At 42.0% G+C, this 24,287-nt stretch overlaps 1 protein-coding gene across 1 annotated transcript; it reads left to right on the top strand.

The window, feature by feature from the left end:
- Nucleotides 1-2,571: 2,571 nt before the first annotated feature.
- On the top strand, nucleotides 2,572-11,333 carry LOC103697200 (protein JOKA2-like). Its single transcript, XM_008779006.4, has 7 exons — nucleotides 2,572-2,903; nucleotides 8,066-9,336; nucleotides 9,432-9,552; nucleotides 9,630-9,878; nucleotides 10,018-10,167; nucleotides 10,262-10,849; nucleotides 10,977-11,333. The coding sequence occupies exons 1-7, from the start codon at nucleotides 2,868-2,870 to the stop codon at nucleotides 11,076-11,078; spliced, it is 2,517 nt and encodes an 838-aa protein (XP_008777228.1). The 5' UTR covers nucleotides 2,572-2,867; the 3' UTR covers nucleotides 11,079-11,333.
- The last annotated feature ends 12,954 nt before the right edge of the window (nucleotides 11,334-24,287 follow it).

The raw sequence follows: 24,287 nt of genomic DNA, 5'->3' as shown, positions 1-24,287 counted from the left end.
GGCTATGGAGGAGTCGGCTCGTGAGAAAGAAGGGTTGAGCCTTCTTAGGAGACGTCGACTCGTGGATTAGTTCAAGTTGACCTCTATATCGGGAGATAGGCTTTATACCTAAGTCATCCCAAGCTTTATTCATTTTGTCTCTTCTCTATTTCGGCTCGAAACTCTCTCGAAGTCTCTTCCCTCCCAAAATCACCCCTTCCAAATCCTAAATATCATCTTTCTTAGATCGATTTGGCCTCCAATGGCTCTCCGAAAGCAGCTCGCCCAATGGATGAAGCAGACTCAAACCCCCAAGCGAATGGAATAGTGCACGAAAGCATGATCCGACCCCCATCCTCCACCTCGTGAAGAGCCTGCTCCCATTCCTCCTCAACCATCTTTAAGTAAGCTTCCTATCTCCTCTTGAATTCTCTTGAGAGGCATGTAATCTCGAAATACATGGTGGACTTCTTGGATTGCAGGGACTTTGGTCATCGCTTCTTGGTTCCCTTCTAGGCTCTTCCTTTTCTCCTTGAGCCTATTTATTCTCTTTTCCGATTGACTCCCATCGAGCTGCCATAACTTCTTCTGCATTTACATACTTCTCAATTCGTGCAAGAAGCTTAGAAAAGTCTCTTGGAAACTTTTTCTCAAGGGAGAAGAAGAATTGAGAGGTCTTTAGTCTCTACTTCAATGCAGTCATTGTGATCGAGTGCTTTAGGTTGCAGACTTCCAGAGTTGTTGCGTTGAAATGGCTAACATAGTCTCTGAGGGGCTTTTCCTCCTGCCACATAATAGCAAATAAGCTCTCCGAGCCTTTTCGCTGCTTGTGGCTACTAATGAAGTATGCCGCAAACAATCAGCTGAACTGTTTGAATGAGTGGATCGAGTTCGGCTGAAGCCCGATGTACCATAATTAAGCTGCTTTACAAAGAGTAGCTAGAAAAGCTCGATAAAGTACCATGTTGTTGGCTTTTGGAGTATCATAAGGGTCTTGAAGCTTTCCAAGTGATCTAGGGGGTTAGAAGTTTCATCATAGATCTCTAGTTGTGGCATCTTGAACCGAGGAGGGAGAGGTTCCTCTATGATCTCTGACGAGAATGGGAGCTCGGTGGTGAAGTCGATGTCATCTTCAACCTCGGCGTTGCGGCCCCTCAAAGCTTCGAGGCGGCGATCTATCTCCTTGATCTTATGATCGAGATCAGTTTCTATACTAAAAACTTGCTCTAATCAGTGATAGATGAATGATTTGGCGTCGATTCCTCCCGAGATTGTGAACTCGGTGATCAGTGCCTTCTTTCTCACTTTGTGCTCTATGGGCGAGAATAATGACTATATCGATCCTGTCCTAGGCTCCATGGATTGGTGTAATGATTCGGCTGCATTGGGTCCTCTTGGTCGCTTAGTGCACGAGTCTGTTATGGTTGTTGCTGCTGCTGATTGGTAGCCATATGTTGTAGATTTTGAACAGCTATGATAAGTGTTTGAACCAAGTGCATGAGCAGATGAAACTGCTCAGCAATAACTAACAATGCTGGTTGTGGCTCCTATGGAGGAGGAGCCCTTTGAGGGTTCTATAAAGAGCCGTCGGACTCCAAAGATATGTCTTGCTAGGTAGCTATAGATGCTCTCTGCGTTCTTCTTGATTTTATGGCTGTGAGATTCCTGTTGATCAGTCAGATCTCTAAGGATGGAATTAAGACTCTTTCTTTAGTGCCAATCTGTTGCCACTAAAAATTGAGCCGACCAAGGCATTGAGCTGACAGGGTTGTTGGAGTGCTCAGCTTATCTCTTGTCTAGATCGGAAAGGTTGGTTAAGGGTAGCTGCATGCTTCCGTGGTGATGGTTCAGTAACTGCCACACTTGGATGGTCATGGCTTCGACGCTGTGCATCTTTGATTTGGCATTGGAAGGTGGAGCTCTCACTCTAACCGTTGCACCAACACTAAATCGGAGCTGAAACAACAAATATAAAGAAGTCCATCCATTCGGGTGTGTTTGATGGGGGATCTTTCGATGCCTAAGTTAAACACGGTTCTCAAAGAATAGGAGAAGACCTAGGAGTGGTAGAGAGGCAGCGTAAGAGAGTCAAAAGAGAACTTATTTGGAGGGGCCTGGGGAATGCATTGTATAGGTGACGACCGGAGCTCATCGTCGGGTAGTTCGGGTAATACAGTGGCCATTATGGAAACAATCCACATATTTCGCTCGTGAATTGTGCATGTGCTTCTTAACTGCGGGGATTACTCGTGTATCACGTTTGTTTAGAAACAATTTCGCGATCATGGTTGAGCTGTTGCTAACTGGAGAAAAGTTTGAAATATGAAGAACTCTTTGCGTACCTTTTGGGTCGGCCACATAATAAGGTTTGAGTGGTTAGCCGGTGGTTATATGGTAAGCTCTTATTGGTCGGTTTGCCACATCGGCTAAGATTGGTTTCGAGACCTATCATCTAGTAACCTGATATAACTTAGAAAATTAAGCAGAATTCTATCTTATCTCGAATCTTGCCGGAGGTTAATACGGTTTCCATTTTAGCCACTAAACGCGGGTTTCCAACCAACGCGTGGAATCAACAACAGAAAGGGCAAACTCATGAAATCGTGTTTTCTGGCCGACGAAGGCAATCGGCAATAAAAGCCGGGAAACGACTGAGGGCTCACTCGGCCACCTTTCCCTTCCAGGGCTGGCGAATGCGCGTCCTCTTGGATTCCAACTCCTCCTCGATCTCTCTGTATCTCTAACGATTCCCCTTTCTCCACTATTCATCCATCTCTCCCCGATTTAGGCTCTAGGATTAGGGTTTATTTCGTCGCGGTTCGATCCTGCGGCTCACGGATACGCTGGCTCGATCGATCTTTCCCTTCTCCCGCGTTGTTTCACCAGAGATGGAGCGTCCTCGCGACTGGGAATTGGTGATCAAGGTCTTTTTTTTTTTCTCTCTTTCCATTCTTCGATTGATGGATGAGCTGCTAATTTTTCCATCTAATTTACATGGATACGAAAGTTTTTAGGTGCTTTTTGGTTTTTGTTTGCTGAGTTTTATTTTATTTCATTGGATTCGTGATTGCTGTATTGTGATTAACATATTTTCGTTCATATGATATCTAGTTCTTTGTCATGAATAATTGTTTATTAGAAGTTGTGCTGGATTCTTGACTGTGAGATGGCTTTAATAATCAAGTTTATATTTACGAAAAGAAATAATCTGTTTTGATTTTTTTAAGCTATTTTTTTTTGTAGTTTTACTTTCTATGAGCCAGAGTTTCTATGTTGTTACACTAAACTCTTTGTCCTGGTGCTGTAATTTTGCCATATACTTGGTGGTATGCCTTCTTTGGAAGGGATGCAGGCCCGAGGGAGAAGTTGATCTATGAGCCTTAGTTTTAGCTGGTCATAATTAATCATGTCCTTTTATCATATGGCCTTCTGTGTCAGACAGAGGCTAATAATAGTTTCTTCTCGATTCTTTTGGTTCATGTGGAGATTGGCTATTGAGTATCTGTATCAGTACTGGAGGGTTTGTTGAAGCATGCGGGCTTGTTTGTTTTGAGAGTCTATGGTCTTTTGTTCTCATGTGAAGATACCATCCATGTGTTTTCAACCATTGTTGATTGATTTTGTTTTTTAATGTTGGTTATCATCCCATTTGCTATGTTAAAGAATGCTCACTCAAGTACATGGACTGGATGGATATTTATGAGCTAGTACTGGAGTCCTACCTCGTGAGCTATTTTTATCCATTAATGCTTGCCATTTTTTCAATTCCCATAAATTCAGACCATTTTTACATGCTTCTTTTGAAGTGTTTCCATGTCACTTCTGTATTTTCCGATTATGCTGGCTGGCTAATGGAATTAATGTATAAGCTTCCCTAACTTCTTGGGCTTAACTTTGGCTAACTATATAGGGGGGTCAATTTCATACTACTAGTTTTAGAGGTTTGCTTTATGCATGCTTGTCCATAGGCTAAAGCTGCCTACACATGGCTTAAATCATAAACCCGTTTTCTTGTGGCGGGCGCCATATCAAATACATAAGAAGCTGGCCTGTCAAAGGCTTTTTTGTTTGGTTCAAACTCTACAAAGATGGTTTTTGCCTACAAACACATGTCCCTTTAACACTAGTAGTTCCTTCTTTTGATGTTGCTGCTCCGATGATATTTGGACATTGTTGCATCGTTGATGTGTTATTTTGTGTCTCCCTTTAATTTGATTGTGCTTGGCGAGCACAATATAAATCTCCAGATTACAGTTGACTCCGTGTGTGCTTCTTGTTTATAGTTATAAACAAAAAGGATATCTTTGTTATGGTCCCCAATGTAAATGCATGAGTGTATCACGCCATGTTACTTTCTTTGAAAATTTCTATTACTATAATTCCTCTCAAGAATTCAATAATCCTTTCAATGAGTCCAAACAATCCAATCAATCCCCTTCTTTTGCCTAGATTTTCAGATAGTTTGCCTTGGGAGACTAATGGCACATCTTGTGTTGAAGCTACTTCTTCAGATCCAATAGTGGAAATGTTAACTATGCCTCCCACTGGTCATAATCCCAAAGGCCCTTCCTTAAGCCCCCTTCTTGGTAATGTTTCTATTCCAGCCTCTACATCATCTGATTAATGCATAAGTCCTCCACCACTATGTTGTTCTATCTGTTCCAACTTGGGTCATCCTCCAAATTAGTTAGGTTAAGCTCTTGAATGGTTTGGTCCGTCCACCTCTTTACGATGATTAATTCTATTTCAATTCTTTCTACCTATAAGCAAGTAGTGGATCAGGAGTGTTGGAGAAAAGCAAGGGCCAAAGAGCTTCATGTACTTGAGACTAGTCACACTTAAGATTTAGTTTATAAACCTACTGATATTTCTATGATTGGCAGTAAGTGGGTATATACTATTAAAGTAAAGTCTGATGGTTCAATTGATCGATGTAAAGCTTACTTGGGTATAAAGCTTACTTGTGGCTCAAGGTTATAAACAAAAATATGGGATTGATTATGAAGAGACATTGTCTCCGGTAGTCAAAATGACTACTGTTCGTTGTTGTAGCTTCCCCTAACAAGTGGTCTTTACATGAAATGGATGTAAAGAGTGCCTTTCTTTATGGGCATCTTAAAGAAACTGTTTACATGGAGCCTCCTTCTGGGTATTGTCTTTCCAATCCTAACTTGGTGTGTAAATTTCGTAAATCATTGTATGTCCTGAAGTAGCCTCCTCACACATGGTTTGAGTAATTTTGTTGTGCCATTAGTTCAGTTGGATTTCAACAGAGTTCCAATGGTAACTCCTTGGTTACTCATCATACCTTTAATGGAATTATTATTCTTTTACCCTATGTTGACGATATGATTATGACAGATAGTGATATCAAGGGCATTGACTAGCTCAAGAGTTTTCTTCAATCCTCCTTTCATATGAAAGATCCTGGAGGTTTCTCGCTCAAAACAGGGTTTACTTCGTAGTCAGCGAAAATATACTGAAGATCTGATCAAATTAGCTAATCTAATGGATGGCAAGATTTCTGCCATGCTTGTGGAACTTAATGTGAATTTGAAGAATGATGGACAACCCATTTCGGATCTAGTTTTATACAAGTGCCTTGTGTGAAGTCTTATATATCTTACGATAACTCGGTCAAATATTTCATTCGTAGTTCAAGTTGTAAGTCAATTGATTTCTGATCCATGACGACTACATATAACAGTACTTCATCATGTCATTTGATATTTTAAAGGCACGATGGATCGTGGTTTTTTCTTTGCTTCCCGTTCTTTCCTTGCTTTTACAGCCTTTGCAGGTTCAGAACTTGCGGGTTGCCTTGATATTAGTTGCTCTACCATTGGTTGGTGTGTTTTCTTATGTTCATTACCAAATTCTTGGAAATATAAGTAGGTTCGAACTGCTAAGTTTTCTATTGAAGCTGAATATCGGTCTATATTATCCATTAGCTTAGAAGTTGTCTGGCTTCATCAGCTTCTTATGGAATTTGGTGTGTCATGTCAACAACCAACACCTCTTTGTGCTGATAATATGAGTGCCATTCGAATTGCTATCAATCTTGTGCAACATGAATGCACAAAACACAGAGAGGTGGACTGTTATTACATTCAGAGCTTGTGCTAGATAAAAATCTTGTTCTTTCTCATGTGTTCTCTCCTGATCAAATTGCAGATCTCTTCACCAAATATATGACACATGTTGGTCATGCTTATTTAACTGACAGATTGATGCTTGTTGATCCCCAGCATCAATTTGAGGGTGGATGTGAATGGAAGGATATTTCTTGATTTGGTAATCATGTCTAAGATCATGGGCGATACTACATACTATTTATAGTTGGGAATACATTCCATGTATAGCTGATTACATATACTATGAATAGCTTATTGTATATACCATCTATAGTTGATTGCATATACCATGTATAGCTGATTATATATACTATGTATAACGGATTGCATATACCAAGTATAGCTGATTATATATACTATGTATAACGGATTGCATATACCATGTGCAGTTGACAAGATATGTATATATAGGGTCCCTGATCCCTTCTGTATATCAAAAGGGTCCTTCCACTAAAAGGGTCCTTCCACTAAAAGGGTCCTTGATCCTTTATTCACCCTTTCCTCTGTAATAGGAGAAAAATAATGATTTTGTGCATCCTAGGCAACTGCATAAGTGCTTTATTTTTGATTGGATTTGCTGCCTTTCATGAACATATTGCTAGAATATCAAATGAGAGTGGGTGATGAACCATCTCTTTATAAATATTTTGGTGGAAAATAAGTTGATCTTGTGGTTACCCTTTGTTTTTGTGTCTTTTCATAGTCATGGTTGGCAAATGTATTCTTGGTTTGGTCGAATTGGGAGATGCAAGTTTAAGGATCGGATTGATGCTCGCTAGTACTTATTTGTGTTTAGTTCCACTTTTATATCATACTCCCACTGCACTTAGAATGCAAGGACAGTAACTCATTAAAATAAGTTTCTGATAATTCTAGAGGGTGTTTGTTGCTCGGATATTGTCGGCATTCTTCTTGTCTAGAAAATGGAGACAGCCATAGTTTATGATTTGGAAAAATATTTCACTCCTTAAACTGCATTGTACGAACTCTAAACCTCATTCTATCATCGCTTATATCAGTTATAGGACATCCACCTGCTTTCTCTTATTTTATCAGATGAGTAAACTAGACAACAATCACATCTTCTCCTTGTTTTCTTCTGTATTTTCACCAATTATATTGTATCTTTCCCATTTGATTCATTCTAGTCAAAGTTGCATGTGTTTCTTTTTCCCCTTGTCAAATGCCTAATTAAGGTTGCTGGGCTTTCAAGTTAGTTCTTTTAGTTGATGAACTCTTGTGTCACTCTCTATCTTACGCTGCACGATCTATGAAATCTATGCATAATCAATGTTTGTTAATAGGGGAATAAAAGACTCAACCACAAAATTCCAATGTTTCCATCCATATAAGATCTAGCTACAAATGTGGTTTGAAGATGCATTGAAACTTGTGTTAGGAGCTTGTTTGCATGTCTTCTAGTGATATGTTGGAAGGTTGCATAATGGGATTTTGTACCTCATCAATTAATTAAGCCCATTGTTGTGAGAAATGAATTTTATCTAATCTACATATGTATGTGTGTTATAGTAGATTTTTTTTCTTGTGATCTTCTATCAGCTTTTACATTTTCTACCTGTAAGGTTATCCCTCTTTTTTTTTTGCATGCCATTTTTAGTTTATGTAAATTTCTTGTGTCTCTGAATTCTGTAAGAAAAATTCAGACCTCCTCATATATTTTTTTGTTTGGGTGCGGGTGATTTCAAAAATCTTTTTTGAAATCCTTTGCATGTGCATATTGCTATCTGATTGTGTTTTCAATTTCTGTTAAAGTGTAGGCATGACTTCATAACCTCTTCTAATATGCTTATTTCTACATCGTACTTATTTCTATAGCTTCCCATTGTAGAAATTGGCCATATGGATCTAATATTTGTTTTTTGATTTAATTTTGAAGGTCATAATTGTTCTAGTTTGATCTATAGCATAAATTAGTCATTTTTTCTTTCCAGGTCAAATATGGTGATACTCTTAAGCGATTTGGTGCTCGTGTCCATGGATTTAGTATGGATTACGATATGAACAAACTCAGATCAAAGATTATTAGTTCTTTCAATCTCAGCTCAGATGCTGAGCTAATTCTTACCTATACTGATGAAGATGGTGACATTGTAACACTGGGTGATGATGATGACCTGCATGATGCTGTTGTTGGTCAGCGTTTGAACCCTCTCCGGATTAATGTTCAGCTGAAGTCTGGTAGTGGTAGACGTTTTGATCTAGAATCTCAGACAGCAAAACCTGCTCCCGAAATGTCATCACAAATCAAAAATCGACAACCCCAGATTAGTTTTGCTCTTGATGAAGCACTGAAATCTCTTCCTGAGCCATGCGGTGCACTTTCAAATCTCTCTCAGGATTTCTTCTTAAAAACTGTGTCATCTGCACCTGCATTTGCTGAGTTTATGGACTATTTCTCCAAACTGGGATTATCCAATGCTAATCTGCCTTCTAGCAGTCCCATTGGTGACTCATCAGACACATCCACTGGTGCATCAGCTCAAACAATGGATGTTAATATTGGTGATGGGCCAAAAGTTTTAAATGATTCAGCTTCACTATCAACTGTAATACCAAATACTCATACTGCTGATCCAGTTTCAGAAGTCATGCAAAAGCATCGTGAAAGTGATTATGTGAACTCAGGTGGAAGGGTCAAAATTCCTGTTGATCTTAATACAGATATTCCTACAAATCCACACACGCCAGGATATCCCTCAATTGATGATTTACTGACCCCCACTTTGCCTGAGACCCAGGTCCCCATCTTGGCAACTAATGATGATATAAACCATGATAAAGAAAGCAGTGATGCTCATCGTAAAGGAAAATCTGTTATATCTGCTGCTCCTTTCTCTATGCCTCCTGTTGATCACACTGCAGAGCACAGTTCACAGAATTATGAGACACAGAACCCATTTCTTGCACCGAATTATGGAATTACTGAAACCATGAGTGGTGATAACAGCAAACCGCTTCCTGTTGGCATGGGCCCTTCAGCATCAAATCATGGATTCGGTTCTCCAGTTGATGTCCCTACCAACAAGCATATCAGCGCATTTACATCTTATGTGCCTCTGCCAGGTGGTTTCTTCCCTATTGGCCATCAGTACAGGAAGGGTGATGGATACCATGAAAGTACGCTTCGAACTTTCCACAGGGGCGTCCAATGTGATGGCTGTGGAATGCATCCCATCATTGGTCCGCGGTTCAAGTCCAATGTGTAGGATATTCCATGTTTCCAATTGTTTGTGATAAACTTGTGCTTCTCAGGGTTGCCATGCATGACCTGTTTTAACTTGGTTTTTCACTTTGCAGGAAAGAGGACTATGATTTGTGCAGTATTTGTTTCTCAGAGATGGGTAATGAAGCTGATTATACCAGAGTAGACAGAGCTTCTCCCATTTCTCACAGACTGTACAACGACTTCTACAATACCGTATGATGTTAACATGCTGTTCAGCTTATTCACTGCATTTAAAAGATCTTAACTGTCTGTCCTCTGTATAATAACAGCACTCTAGATATCTGCTTCCTTCATCACATGCTGCTCATGGTTGGGGGATGAGACCACTAAGGGCAAAACTGGAAAGTTGCTTTATTCGAGATGTTACTGTCCTGGATGGAACTCTGATGCCTCCTTCTACACCATTTACTAAGATTTGGCGGATGTGCAATAATGGCATCACCCCATGGCCCTGCGGTACACAGCTTTTGTGGGTTGGTGGAGATAAATTTGCAAATCGCCGCTCGGTTCAGTTGGAGGTGGATAAATAAAGATGCTTTTGTGCTTCCGTTTAGTTTTGAGTTTTTAAAACCTGTCACCTGCTAGCAGATAGTCTTGAGATTAACTTACTGCGAGTCAATTGGACCTGAAATTAAATTGTTATCCTAACTTACACAGATTCCAGTAAATGGCTTCCCTGTGGAGACAGAGATTGACATAGCTGTTGACTTCACCGCACCATCAAGGGCTGGTCGGTATGTTTCATACTGGAGATTGGCATCACCCTCTGGACAGAAGTTTGGGCAACGAGTTTGGGTTCTTATCCAGGTGTTTCTTATGTGACATAGTATTATTCTTGTCTTAACATTATTGATTATGGATATACAATTAATTATCATCAATTTGCACGTTGGCTGTACAGGTGGATATGTCTCGGTCAATTTCTTCTAGCGGCAACTTCCCAACTGATCTCAACTTGAACCTGCCTCCTGAAAGTAGTGGACAAAATGAGTTAGGAATCATTGATGTGAATGCTGAGCCCTTGGATGGTGTTGGTTCAGAACCCAGTTTCCCAAGCACAACCAGTGAGTTGGTTAAACCGTTGGCTACTGAAATCCCAATTACAAGTGCAGAGCCTGCTACCAGCGATGCAATTGCACAGCCTGTGCCTGCTGTGGATATCTCAGTGTCATATCCTCTTATTGATTTCCGGGCATCTTCATTCGATGCATCTCCGGTAGCTGCTGTGCCACCTTCCGACAACCCAGTAGAGCAGACCCTGCTGAAGACGCTGGAAGAGATGGGCTTCAAACAGATTGACTTGAACAAGGAGGTTCTGAGGCTGAATGACTACAACCTGGAGCAATCTGTTGCCAATCTCTTGGACGTTAAACGGATTGACTTAAACAAGAAGGTTCTAAGGTCGAAAGAGTACAACCTGGAGCAATTTGTTGATGATCTGTGTGACTCTGCTGAATGGGATCCTCTTCTTGCTGAGCTGCAGGAAATGGTGAGACATGGCTATTGTATTTGCTTCTTTTTTTTTTTTTTTTTTTTTTTTTTTTTTGCACCACGACCTCTTATGTTACTGTTTTTTTGGTATGGTCAAGGAAGCTAATGGGTTGATGCTGTTGCAGGGTTTTTCTGACAACGATATTAACAAGAAGCTGCTGATAAAGAATGGTGGAAGCATCAAGCGAGTTGTGTTAGATCTCATTTCCGGAGAGAGGCGTGAGTAGCATGCATATATATTACAATCTGTAAATATTTGGGCATGCACAGTAAAGAGGGACATGGTCTAGTTGTCCTATTTGCTATTCTTATATGGGCTACCGAATTGAAGACGTGTGGGCATGCTTAATGTCATGGATGAAACATTATTGTCTATCATCCATCTAGCATGCCAGCTGCTATTAATCTTTGAGTTGATCATTAGCTTTGCTAATATTTGCTACATTTTCATGAAAAAATATGATCTTAATATGTTATTGTCTCATGAGATTGATACACTAAATTATGCAGGGCCGGAGAATGGCAGAATGACTTGATTTTCCTCGTAGGTTGCAGGTGAGGCACAAGCTGCACCTCAGGTTGCAGGTGAGGCACAAAAATTGCAGCCCAACCCACACCCAAATGGGCTGCAGGTCGCGGCAGCTGCTCGAGCACTTTGAAGCCTTCAATTATTCTGCCACCAACAATTTGCACGTCAGTATCACTTTGGAACTCTGCCAAAATTTTCTCGGGCTTTGCCTCGCTTAGGCACAGCCTTGCTCTATTGCATCGTCCTGACTCCCACCATTGCTGGAAAAAGTCCTACGCCCTCCTCCTAGCCCTCTCACCACCCTCGGCTATCACCCTTCTCTTGACCCTTGACCCTTGACCCTTTCTGGCCATGGTGTCCATGCCCCTCCCTCTGCTTGATACCCTTCTCAGGACTCTCATTAGCCACGGCATTTGCGTCCCACTACTATCTACTCGACACCCTTTCCTGACAAAAAAATCCAAGGTTTTGCTGCTGCCTCCCGTAGCCTACACTCTTCATCGTGGCTGCTGTGGGGATGAGTCAGAGCTCCTTGCAATCCCTCTTCCCATTGCTTCCCACCGACCAAGAGGGATGCAGTCATGCAGCTCATGACTAGTCATGCAGCATCGTGACCGCCGGTGCTGCTGCAACCATTCATGTTGGTCCTTCGCCATCGTGGTAAGAGGGTTGCCTTGATGCCCTGATTGCCTCTTGGCCATCCCCGTTAGTGGACTTCTTTGTAGGCCGTGAAGTCTGAGCCCCACTGCTCGACCTTACTGTCCCTTTCTCTTCTCGCATCTCCCATTCTAGCACCCACCAACCGGGATGGGGTGCATTGCAGGTGGACTGCCTACAATGCAGCTTGATTTGCAATGCAGATCCACTTACAAGGCTCTAATTAGTAGCCCCTTACTATGGCAGCCTATTTGAGTGTTACCGATGATATATGGCTTGTGGAGATGATCATCTGCAACTTCCCTTTCAAATTTAGAACTGTCAAACACAAAGCTTTTCATAAGTACAAATAGTTGAGGTAATTGATGGATGCACCATCCATCAACGCTAATTATGGTTAGTGATAAAGTTTCAGAAACCGCACGGGGCCAGCAGGTTCAGAAACACAAGAGCTTTTGTGAAGTGCAGATAGAGACCTCCTCTCTCCCTTGATGCCATGGCTCCTTGGCAGTCTCCCGCCAGTGCCTCTCCAGATATTCCACGCCTCCTCCCATGGCCTTGAGCACCACCAAGTAACCTCCAAGATCTGATTCAAAATCTCCTCCCCAACAATTCTCCCTTCCATGCAAAACTATCTCGAGTATCTTTGGGGCCATGACAAGGAAGATGAGTCATGGGCGTACAAGTGGAAGAAAGAATCTTTTGAGCAATGGGGAAGAGATAATCTTAAAACTTTAGAGATGTTTAGATATTCATATAAAAGATTTTGATGGACTATTTTTCATATAAAAGATTTTGGTGGACTGCTTTTCTTATAAAAATGAAGGAAAGAACGGGAGGGATAGAAGATATCGGATTCAAGAAGGTTCAATTTGTCCATCTTTTTGTTTTGTGGCAAGGACTAGCTCCTGAACATTTTTTTTTTCCAGAGTTTCTTTTGTCATAATTATGTTGGGGGTGCCGCTACTTTGACAAGGTTTACTGCAAGAGGGACAATTTAGCTGGCATGGCCGAGGATGATGAGGGCAATGGAGGAATCGCCATCGCTGCTGATGCTATGATGGAGCTGAATTGTTTGAAGAATGCTTGACCCAAGATGGGTCAACGGGGTATACTTGTTGGTCGGAATGATGCGAGATTTGAAGTTATTAGAAGTGGCATTAATAGATTTTCTGTGAGCCCAAGATCAACTGGATCTTCACTTGTGTTTATGGTTCCACAGACGACGCCCTCAAGAATCCTTTTTGGAAAGAAGTAAAACAAATCTTCTCGGCTTACCCCGGTCCATGGATTGTTGGAGGGGACTTCAATGCTACACTTAAAGAGCAAGATAGGAATGGTCTCTCTCAAGCTCGGAAAATATCGAAAGCCTTTCGCTCGCTCATCAGGTCGACTCATTTGATGGACCTCCTCCTCAAAGGCCAAAGCTACACTTGGAGTAAGCGAAGAGTGTCTGATCTTCGCAAAATTGGATAGATTCATGATGTCTGTAGAGATGGACGACCTATAACTCTCCTTAGCGGGCTTGCAAGAACTAAGAGGAATTTTCAGATTTGATTGAAATTGGCTGAATTATGTTGGCATTCAGATGTTGTTGCTCAGGCTTGGGCGAAGTCGGGATCCTCAGAAGATACTGCGGTGAACTTGGTTCTTGAATTAAGGGCGACTAGAAAAGCTCTCAAATGGTGGTCAATGAAGATCACATTATCAGAGAGAGAAGAAAAGAATAGGCTCTTGAAAATTTTTCAAGAACTGGACCAAAAGGAGGAACAGCATCCTATCATTACTGCTAAAAGGGAGCTAAGGGAATCATTTAGAGGTCAGTTGTACAAAATCTAAAAAGCAGACAAAATCTATTGGATATAAAGGGCAAAGACCAAGTGGCTCGTGGATGGGGAAAACAATATTGCTTTTTTCCATAAGAACGCCAACCTTAGAAGGAAAATCAATTGGATCTCTGGTGTTGAATGGAATGGTTCTAATTATGTAGACAAAAAGGACATCAAAAGAATCCTCATTGAGTACTTTAAAATAATTTTTGATGAGCCCAAGTCTTCTTAGATGGATCTTGACTGGCAAGCGCTTTACCCCACTCCACTCCCTCATCTCAGAAGAAATCAAAGAAGCTGGGTTTGGTTTCAAAGGCGATAAAAGCCCCGGGCCGCGTGGTTTCACGTTGTGTTTTTTCAGCATTTCTGAGATTTCGTTAAAAATAATCTTCTTGCACTCTTTCAACAATTGCATGCCCAAAACCTGGACCTCTCTAGACTTAACTATGCCACGACCACTCTTATCCCGAAAAAAGCAGCAGCAAAAGCGCCATCGGACTTGCGGCCCATCAGTTTGGTTCATAGTTATGTTAAGATCATTACGAAGGTCCTCGCCAACTGTCTCTAGCCTTTGCTTAATGATCTCATAGATCCGGCACAAACGGGCTTATGTCAAAGGAAGCTGATGAGAGGCAAAATGGATTGTCCTACCTCAACGTGGGACCACCCAATTTCAGCCAAATAGACGTTAGTGCCGAGCACGCCAGACCCCGATCTTACTGAGAGCCAATCCGACCTCGGACCTCGCCGAAGGCCAAGCCAACCTTGGCTAGATCTTTCCGTTGCCATGACCTCGGGGCGCCCTGCAGGATCGACCAAGAGCTGAAGAGGGCCCATTGACCGCAGGTACCACAATGACGCCCCGGCTCGAGTTCGGGGCGCCCTACTGAGCAGACTTCAGAATTGAGAAGGCTAGGCCGATCTCAGAGCCCGCTAAGCCGACCTCACTAAACATGTCGCGGCCCCCAAGTTGGCTCGACCTCAGTGCCCATTGAGTTGACCTCGCCAAATATATGCTGCGGCCTCTAAGCGAGCCCGACCTCGCCTGCGGCCGCATCCACATGCGCACCTATGCGCGCGCCTACGCCCGCACATGTGGCCGTGCATTACAACCTCACCGGACCATGTTTTGCTTACTGGCCACGCCATGACGCGTCAACTAAGGACGATGCCATGCTGCATGCTTGCTGTCAAGAGCCATATCCTGCCACATCTGCTAACGCCATGCCGTTCATAAAAACGGCCCACACCGATGTAACTCCTATAGTAGTCAATTAAAGGTTTCAATGGGGGTTTGTATGAGTTGCTTAAAACCTTGCTTTGTCCCATCCATGGTGGCTGTAGCTTGGCAGAGACTAAAAAAACGTTGCTTTGAGCATAAGAGATGAAAGCAATCGGCCGAAGTATATAGTTGTGGGATTCGAAGTAGGTCTGTCTCCTTGGAGGAGGTCGTATGAATCCCATTAAATTGGTATAAAAATTTCAAGTCATCATAGATGCAGTGCGGGAGGTGGTGTTCATGGCCATTCTGCTCAACTTGGAGGCTCATTGTATATTTGGATTAACCATGTACCAAAGTAGATCATATGCATCTATTTATAAACGTTTGATGAGATATCATTGCTTGTCTAAATAGACTTGATCTTATTCGTATGAAGGCAACCTTGTCTAAACCACCTCAAGTAATTTGAGACACCGTTTATATGATGTTTAGCCCTGTTCATATGCAAAGCAACATCATTAACCCATTCAAGTAATTTTTAGGCGTGATTAGATTTTCCTAATGATCAAACAAGTTCATTTGGGCGTAGGGAGCTTGTCTATGGTCTAGTTTTCTTGGTTCCTACGTATCTATGCTTCATCTTGAACAGAGTTCTATATGGCAGCAAGTTGAAAAGCTAGCACAATATCTAACTTGCTTGTCATGTTACCAAGTCACCAGGGTACCTTTGTCTTCCAAGATTTCGAAAAAAAATAATTCTGGAGATAAATATATTTGGTTTTGAAATAGGAAATATACCCTCTGAATTTTTGCATATTTTATTTTCTAGTTCTTATGGGTGTATTTTCACTAGATTGATATAATAAATATGTCTTACAAAAAAAAAACACAAAATTGCAAACCATAGCCTAGTTCCAAGTGGACACAATTCAAATAACCGACTTGGGCATTTGATGGTGTGACGAGATCTTGCTCCAACAAACCCAACTCATCACTGAATATTTGATTGGAGCACAAATGAAACATAAGTAAATTCAAAATAAACCTTTTATCATGGGATCATCAAGGATAGCTTAGTCGAAAATAAACTGCCTAACAGCCGCGGTCCCCCACCCCTCTGAGGTGGCTGGAGGCTTATAAAAGCCCTGGAGTCCGCTGTAGGGGACTCCATTGATCACCTTCTTACCTCCCTTACTCTCTTTCTTCTGTGCAAGGAGCCGGACCGAGAGCAGTGGCGCCGGAGGGGGGAGGATCTCCAACTCGCCACCACATTGTGCCGCCGGAGCAGACATAGGAGCTCGCCGGAAACATTTCACGGCTCCTCGGAGCTAGGTAAACTTCTAACTCCTCCATTTACATGCTGTTAAGCTGGATCTAACCTAGCTAGGAGATGGTTAATAGTGAAAGATGGGTAGGGAGATGATGTAGTAGAGGGGAAGATCTCATCATGGGGCGGCATTCATCCGGCACTGGATCGGTTGACCGAAAACCATTGATGGCCCATGTTGAAGAACCTTCCCCTCCACTCAACAGTGGCTTCCCCTTCCTATTAAAACCCTAGATCTAAAAATCCAAAGATGAACCTACCTCTCGATTCATGGGGAGGGTCCTCGGCTCGTGCAAGTTCGGTTTCCATAGGTGGAACCGGCTTGATCTATGACCGGAGGAGAGGAGCCGAAGGGGGATCTCCCCATTTTGCCATGGATGCCGCCGGCTTGGGGCACCATGGATGTCGCCGGCTCAGGGCACTGCGGACGCCATCGGGCCGACCACAGACATCGGCCGTCCTCTACGCGAGCACCCCCGGCTTCGGCTGGGCCCCGCTGCTCCTCGATGGGTGCCGCACCCCATCTCCTCCACCGGAGGTGGAGGAGGAGAGCGGCCATTTGGGCCGCGGCCACTGCAGGAGGGGCCACGGCCGCCGTAGCCGCCGCTGGTTGGCCGCAGCCCACCAGTTTCCGGGTCGGCTTCCTCCTGAGCATTTCCGAACTCGCCCCCTTGCTTCAGGGGAGAAGAGGAGAAAAGGAGGGAGAGGAGATCGGGACGAAAGAAGAGAGGAAGGGGAAAGGAAGATTCGGGAAGGGAGGAGAAGAAAGAAAAGAAAAAGAAGGAAGAAAAGAAAAAGAAGGAAGAAAAAAAGAAAAGAAAAAGGAAAAGAAAAAAAAAATGAAAAGTTCAGTGGGCCCGAATTGGGCATGATTTCAAGTTGGGCTTCAAATAAATTTGGCTCTGGGAAGCCTGAAATCGGGCTAGGCCCTGGTTTGAGCCCAATAATATTAAACCCAGTAATTGGGCCAGACCTGAACCAGTAATTGGGTCAGATCTGAACCAGTATACAATTAGGCTCAGACCTGAACCAGAAACTTGGTCAACTCGAATCAGAAATTGTTAGACCAAAATCAGACATTGGGTCAGACCCAAATTGATTATTTGAGTTGACCCAAATCAGAAATTGAACCAGGTTTGAGACCTAACAGTGAAGTTGAGTCCTATAGATGAGTTGAAAAATGTTAATGTAAGAAAGATTGTAATTAAAGTTGAACGTTGAAATTGAACAAGTAATTAATGATATTTTTAGGTAATTAAAGAATTGGCACTCAAAATCTAAAGTTGGTGGGCAATCTAAGGTAAGTAACCTTGAGATAATCTTATGGTTTATCAATAGATGTGATTACATGATTATGAAATTTGTATATGATTATTTATGTTTCTACAAAATTAGGATCAAGCATGAGTTAGCAATAGTTGCATGATTTTAATTAAATGACATTCATCATGATTATCATATTAGGTATATAAATTTATGATGGTACATAAGTTGCACGAAAATCAAGGTTTTCAGCATGATCATGAATTCTATTTATCATGATGCCATTATCCATTTTCCAATGTTTCTATGAAATAAGAATTATGAAAAGCATGATATGTTTTTAAGAACTCTCAGATCGCTAATGTATGACCCCCGCCAGTGGGTAATTTAAGTAACTAGGCATATGACCCCCGCCAGTGGGGTAAAAGTAACTTGGCTTTATGACCCCCGCCAGTGGGTAATAGTAACTGGAAGAACACCCTGCAGTGGTAAAGGCCTTGCCGTGGGAATAAGAGCGGTCATAGCTGCACTACTATCTGAGAGTACGGATTTCAAAGCATGGAGTAATGGCAAAAGTTTTTATGATGCATAATCATATTTATGAAGTTGCATGAATGGACATGCATAGTTTTATGACCGGTTTTATTACATAAATGCTTTCTTTATTTAAAATGTTTGTTCTTTGAATAATGTATTTGCATGCAAAACATTATGCTTGATCCGATAAGATTATGCTTGTTTACTTACTGGGTTTTATAGCTCACACCATTTTATTATGTTTTTACAGATGAATAAGAGATGATAGGAACAAGAAGCGTAACATGCTCCAGGTTTATGGGAAAGACAAATGTTAATTGTAGATATGGTTTTTAGAAGCTTTGTATGCATTTTAATACATGAACATTTAATGACTTTCATGAATATAGTTGTTTACAATTTGAAGTTTTAAAGTGGCTGCGTGTTATTGTATGCTTAACTTGGCAATAGCACGGCCGTGTCATGAACCGAATTCGGCTGTGTCATAACACGGCTAGCCTACCTCACTCTTGTGGCTCCAGTACCTCAACACTCTCTTGCAGCTATCATTTGAGCCTTGAAATGCCTCACAGCATACTAAACTAGTCAATTGATAGATCCATTTCACACTACAACCACCTTAACCAACAATTGCACAGCCCTCGTGCTTCATCTCATGCAACCTGACATTGCATGCCTATGCAGCGAGCAGCATCTTGGGATTGGAGAACCCTAGCATTTGCATCGAGTGATCAAAAAATTTGACAGTCTAAATAACCTAGCAATATATATATATGTTAGCTACTTGATGCATAGGCCAGAATCTCCAAATCATATGATTTTAGTATATAAGTAGTTTAGAGATAGTAAATCACATCCAATATCTTGGATCATCAATCTGAGACTTCCATTGTCCAATCTAGACCCGATCCCAAATTTGAGTAGAGATCCACTCAAGGGTGGTAATTTATAACTCGACCTTCAAATGACCCACTTTAAGCATGTTCAGATTTAACATAAATGGATTTGGGTCATAAATAAGTTAACCTTTGTAGACTTGTTTATTAAATAAGTTAGGTCCAAATTTAGACTTTTGACCGGTTTAACTTGTTTTGACCCATTTACTAATTGTGTCGGGTTTATGATTGGACCTATTTAATCTATTTAAGATATGTTTAACTTGTTTAAAATTTGCTTAACCCATTTCTGTACTATTTAATCTAATCTGTTTAACCTATTTAAAACTATTTAAATCTATTTAATTCTTTAAAAAAAATCCACTTAACTTGTTTGACCCATATAACTTGTTTTGACCTATTCAACAAATGGGTTATGTAGGGAAGGTCGTGTTGCCTCTTTAATTAATAAGTCAGGCTCAAATCTGAATTTTTTACCTATTGAATAAATATGTTGGATTTGGATTGACGAATTTTTGATCCGACTTGCATCCAACCTACCCATATCTAACCCAACCCGACCTGCTTGCCACCCCTAGGTGCACTCTGTTGGGAACCCGCCCATGCCGCTGATATTTCAAAACAAAATCAGATGGCAGCGGAAAGGGAGCATGTGCGGGATCAACGTTCATCGCATGAACGTTGTTTCGAGACCTTTCGTAATTAGGTAAGAATTAAAACTTTTAAAACCATTAGGAAGATCAGATCTTCATCTTGTGCGGGTAGATGATCACTGCAAATCTGAATTCGTGGTTTTCGGAAGAGGGTTCGCTTGAAGCCGTTCAAACGTCCGGCCTCTACAGGTATCCACACGAAGTAGAAGACCGATCAAATCTTTCTCGTCTTTCCGGGGTGCTAGCTCCCTTGCAAAGACTTTGATGGCTGATCTCCTCTCTTTCAATCAACCTTGATTGTGCTTGAGAAGGAGAAGAAGGATGAAGAAGGAAGAAGAAAACCTCCTTTCTTCCTTGCGTTGGAAAAAAGGAGAAGGGAGGAGGCCACCAACACTTGGATTGCCTTCCTTGCTTGCGGCTGAACCAAGGAGAAGAGAGGGAGGGGCCACAGCAAAGGAGAAAAGATGCTAGGGCGCCGGCCCTAGCCTCCTTTTATAACCATCAAGGGCTCCTAAAGTTAGGAGCCCTTGAATTTCCAAGAGGGGGCGCCGGCCCCTCTCTTCATGCCGCACACAAGGAGAGGAGGAGGGGTGTGATCCCTCCTTCTTGTGATGCCCTAATCCTCCCAAAGAGGATTAGGTGCCTCTCTTATGGTTTAATCCTAATCCAATTAGGTTAACCAAATTAATAATTGGGTTCAATCTATGCTAGTCTAATCCAATTGGACTTGAATGAACCATGACTCAATTGAACTCTTCAATCCTAATCCAATTAGGAGTCATGTTGATTCATTAGATTAATAATTAATTTAGACTTAAGGAATCCTAATCCAATTAGGATGTATTTAATTTTAGTCCTAATCCAATTAGGACTCTATTTGAATCCGAAGTCCTAATCCAATTAGGATTTCTAGGAATCCTACTCCAAGTAGGAATCCAATTTTAATTCAAAATTCCTAATCTCATTAGGATTGTAGGAATCCTATTCCAAGTAGGAATCCCAGTCCTACTCCAACTAGGATTCCCAGTCCTAATCCAATTAGGACTCTAGGAATCCTACCCGAAGTAGGATTTGTGTTTAAGTCCAATTAATTAATTCCCTTTGTTCCTTCTTCAACTTCTTATCAATCAAATTGATTTCGTGATTCCTAATCACGATTTCAACCATCGGATCGGTCAATACTTCTAGTGTGTGTGACCCCATAGGTTCTATTCTGACTGGTAGTGAGATATATTGTGATCTCTATCACATATCATTGAAAACTCCTTTCAATGGGTTGGAACGATTCCAACTCAACTCATTAGGGTTTATCGATCATCAAGATAATCCCTATGAGTCCCACCATCCACCAGTGACACCTAGCAGCATGTAGTGGCTACCCAGCAGAATGGAATGATGAACCTCTAGGTGCAGTTAACATGTGATACAGTCCTACTATCGTGGATCCCTACAGGACGGAGGTCATGGACAACTCGTCAAACCCCATCGTCTGTCATATGTCAAGATTTATTCGACTTGAGTTCGATAGTGGAAAACTCTTTTTCCACTTTATATTACTGCCCTGGCCAAGGTCTTAGAACTCAGTCTAACAAATCACATAGGATCACTCCTCTTCTATCAAGGTCGATAGATTCCTTATAGGTGCATACCCTACTCCTACAGTGAACTTACTGCAGCCAATCTACACTGCATGGACCCATATGGCTAGAGACCATGTATGTGTGCAGTCAAACTACAATAACCTCACTGTGAGTAGCCGAAGCACCGCAGGTCAAAGGACCAGTCACACTACTGCAACATCAAGCAAGTCACTGACGAGTGGATAGACATCCAAGTGACTTCTTGTCTTGGTCACGCTCAGTACCCTTGTTCTCTAACAAGCACCTGCACTATCACTTCAGTGTCCCTACACTGTGGACTCAAGTCTCGTCCATCCAGAAGGAAAGTGATCTGTGCACTGATCGGATCGATCACCGTCCTCGTGATGATCCATTGATCAGGAGCATTTAGAAATTAATCACCAATGATACATGGCTCAAATTCTCAACTCTTGAGAATATGTATCATCATCTTATTAATTTCTTGGACGATTCATAGACACATAAACAATATGAATGAAAAGATGCCTTTTATTTATTCAATAATAAATAGTCAAGTACAAAATTATGTCCCTAGAATCAACAATGTGTCAGCCAAATTGGCTTCTAGGGCATACATCTAACAATCTCCCACTTGCACTAAAGCCAATTGGTCATATATCTTAGGCCCATCTTCTCAAGGTGGGCTTCAGTCTTTTGCTGACTCAGCTGCTTAGTGAACGGGTCTGCCACGTTATCCGCGGAGTCTACTCTCTGCACCTCTACATATTTCTTCTCCACATAGTCGCGTATGAGGTGAAAGCGCCGCTCTATATGCTTAGACTTCTGATGAGACCTTGGCTCCTTAGCAAGGGCTATGGCGCCATTATTATCGCAGTAGAGTGTTATGGCATCTGATGTCATCACATCCAACTCTGCAATGAATTTCTTGAACCAGAAGCCTTCCTTAGCAGCTTCAGAGGCGGCGATGTATTCAGCTTCCATAGTAGAATCAGCAATGATCGGTTGTTTAGAACTCTTCCAATTCACCGTACCACCATTGCACAAGAACACGTATCCAGATGTTGACTTCCTGTCATCGACATCAGTCATGAAGTCTGAATCTGTGTACCCTTCTACCTTTAACTCTGATGATCCTCCAAAAACCAAGAATAAATCTTTAGTTCTTCTCAAGTACTTAAGAATATTCTTCACAGCTGTCCAGTGTTCTTCACCTGGATTCGACTGATATCTGCTTGTGACACTCACAGCAAGAGCTATATCAGGTCGTGTACATAGCATGGCATACATGAGGCTTCCTATTGCCGATGCATAAGGAATCTTGCTCATGCGTTGAATCTCTTCAGATGTGTTGGGGCACATCTTCTTGGAGAGATGAATTCCATGCCTTAGGGGTAAGAGACCCCTCTTGGAGTTTTCCATGCTGAACCTCTTCAGCACCTCCTCTATGTACATTTTCTGTGAAAGGCCAAGCATCCTTTTAGATCTATCTCTATAGACCTTTATTCCCAAAATATAGGATGCTTCCCCAAGGTCTTTCATGGAGAATTCTTTTGACAACCAGACCTTGACCGAGGTTAGCATGGGAATATCATTCCCAATCAGGAGAATGTCATCTACGTACAGTACGAGAAAAACGACAGCACTCCCACTAACCTTTTTGTAAACACGGTTTCTTCGTTTTTGATGAAATCAAACGTTTTGATTGCATCATCGAAACGAGTGTTCCAACTCCGAGATGCTTGCTTTAGTCCATAGATGGACCTTTGCAGCTTGCAGACCTTGTGATCTCCATCACTGGAAGTGAAACCCAAAGGCTGTTCCATATAGATATCTTCATCAAGATATCCATTCAGGAAAGCAGTTTTCACATCCATCTGCCAGATTTCATAATCATGAAATGCTGCAATGGCAAGCAATGTTCGGATGGATTTTAGCATGGCTACAGGTGAAAAGGTCTCCTGATAGTCAATGCCTTCGCGCTGACTATACCCTTTCGCCACAAGCCTTGCCTTATAGGTCTCTACCTCTCCATCCGAACCTATCTTCCTTTTGTAGATCCATTTGCATCCAATAGGTACAATACCTTCTGGTGGATCTACTAAGGTCCAGACTTGGTTGGAATGCATGGAGTCTATCTCTGACTTCATAGCTTCCAGCCATTTCTCGGAATCGATATCAGATATCGCCTCGTTGTAGGTTTTGGGATCCTGTATGTGATCCCTATCTCCCACTAGGAACATTTCCTCGGTATCCTCTTCTAGTATACCTAAGTATCTATCGGGAGGATGGGAGACCCTACTAGATCTACGAGGTGGTCGAGGGACATCGTGTACTGGCTCTTATGAATGGGTTCTATAGGATCCATGACTCGTTGCTTTTCAGAGACTTTCTCTTCAAGCTCAATTTTCCTCCCACTGCCTCTATCAAGGATAAACTGATTTTCCAAGAAGATGGCATGACGGCTCACAAACACATTGTGATCCTCTGAGACGTAAAAATTGTATCCTAATGACTCTTTAGGATATCCTATAAAACGAGCACTTATGGTCCTAGCCTCTAACTTGTCCGCCTGTAGTCGCTTGACGTGGGCCGGACATCCCCAAATCTTGAGATGACCCAGACTTGGTTTCTTACCATGCCATATCTCATACGGTGTGGTAGGAACGGATTTAGAGGGAACTCTATTCAATAAATAAATCGCTGTGAGTAAGGCATCTCCCCAAAGGAACATAGGTAAATCAGTGAAGCTCATCATGGACCTGACCATATCCAATAGGGTCCGATTCCTCCTCTCTGACACCCCGTTGAGTTGAGGTGTACCCGGAGGTGTCCATTGTGAGACTATGCCGTTTTCTTTGAGATAGTCCCGGAATTCCCCACTAAGGTATTCTCCTCCTCGATCTGATCGAAGAGCCTTAAGAG

Source organism: Phoenix dactylifera, chromosome 14, assembly GCF_009389715.1.
Source record: "Phoenix dactylifera cultivar Barhee BC4 chromosome 14, palm_55x_up_171113_PBpolish2nd_filt_p, whole genome shotgun sequence".
In the NCBI taxonomy this organism is placed as follows: domain Eukaryota; kingdom Viridiplantae; phylum Streptophyta; class Magnoliopsida; order Arecales; family Arecaceae; genus Phoenix; species Phoenix dactylifera.
Note: the sequence above shows the minus strand (reverse complement) of the source record. Positions and strands in the feature narration are given on the sequence as shown.

What these genes read in the sequence shown, in the direction of transcription:
- LOC103697200 (XM_008779006.4), top strand. Translation starts at nt 2,868, where the DNA reads ATGGAGCGTCCTCGCGACTGGGAATTGGTGATCAAG. An exon ending in ACAACGACTTCTACAATACC is followed by an intron (nt 9,553 to 9,629) that starts GTATGATGTTAA and finishes GTATAATAACAG; the next exon opens with CACTCTAGATATCTGCTTCC. An exon ending in GAGTTTGGGTTCTTATCCAG is followed by an intron (nt 10,168 to 10,261) that starts GTGTTTCTTATG and finishes TTGGCTGTACAG; the next exon opens with GTGGATATGTCTCGGTCAAT.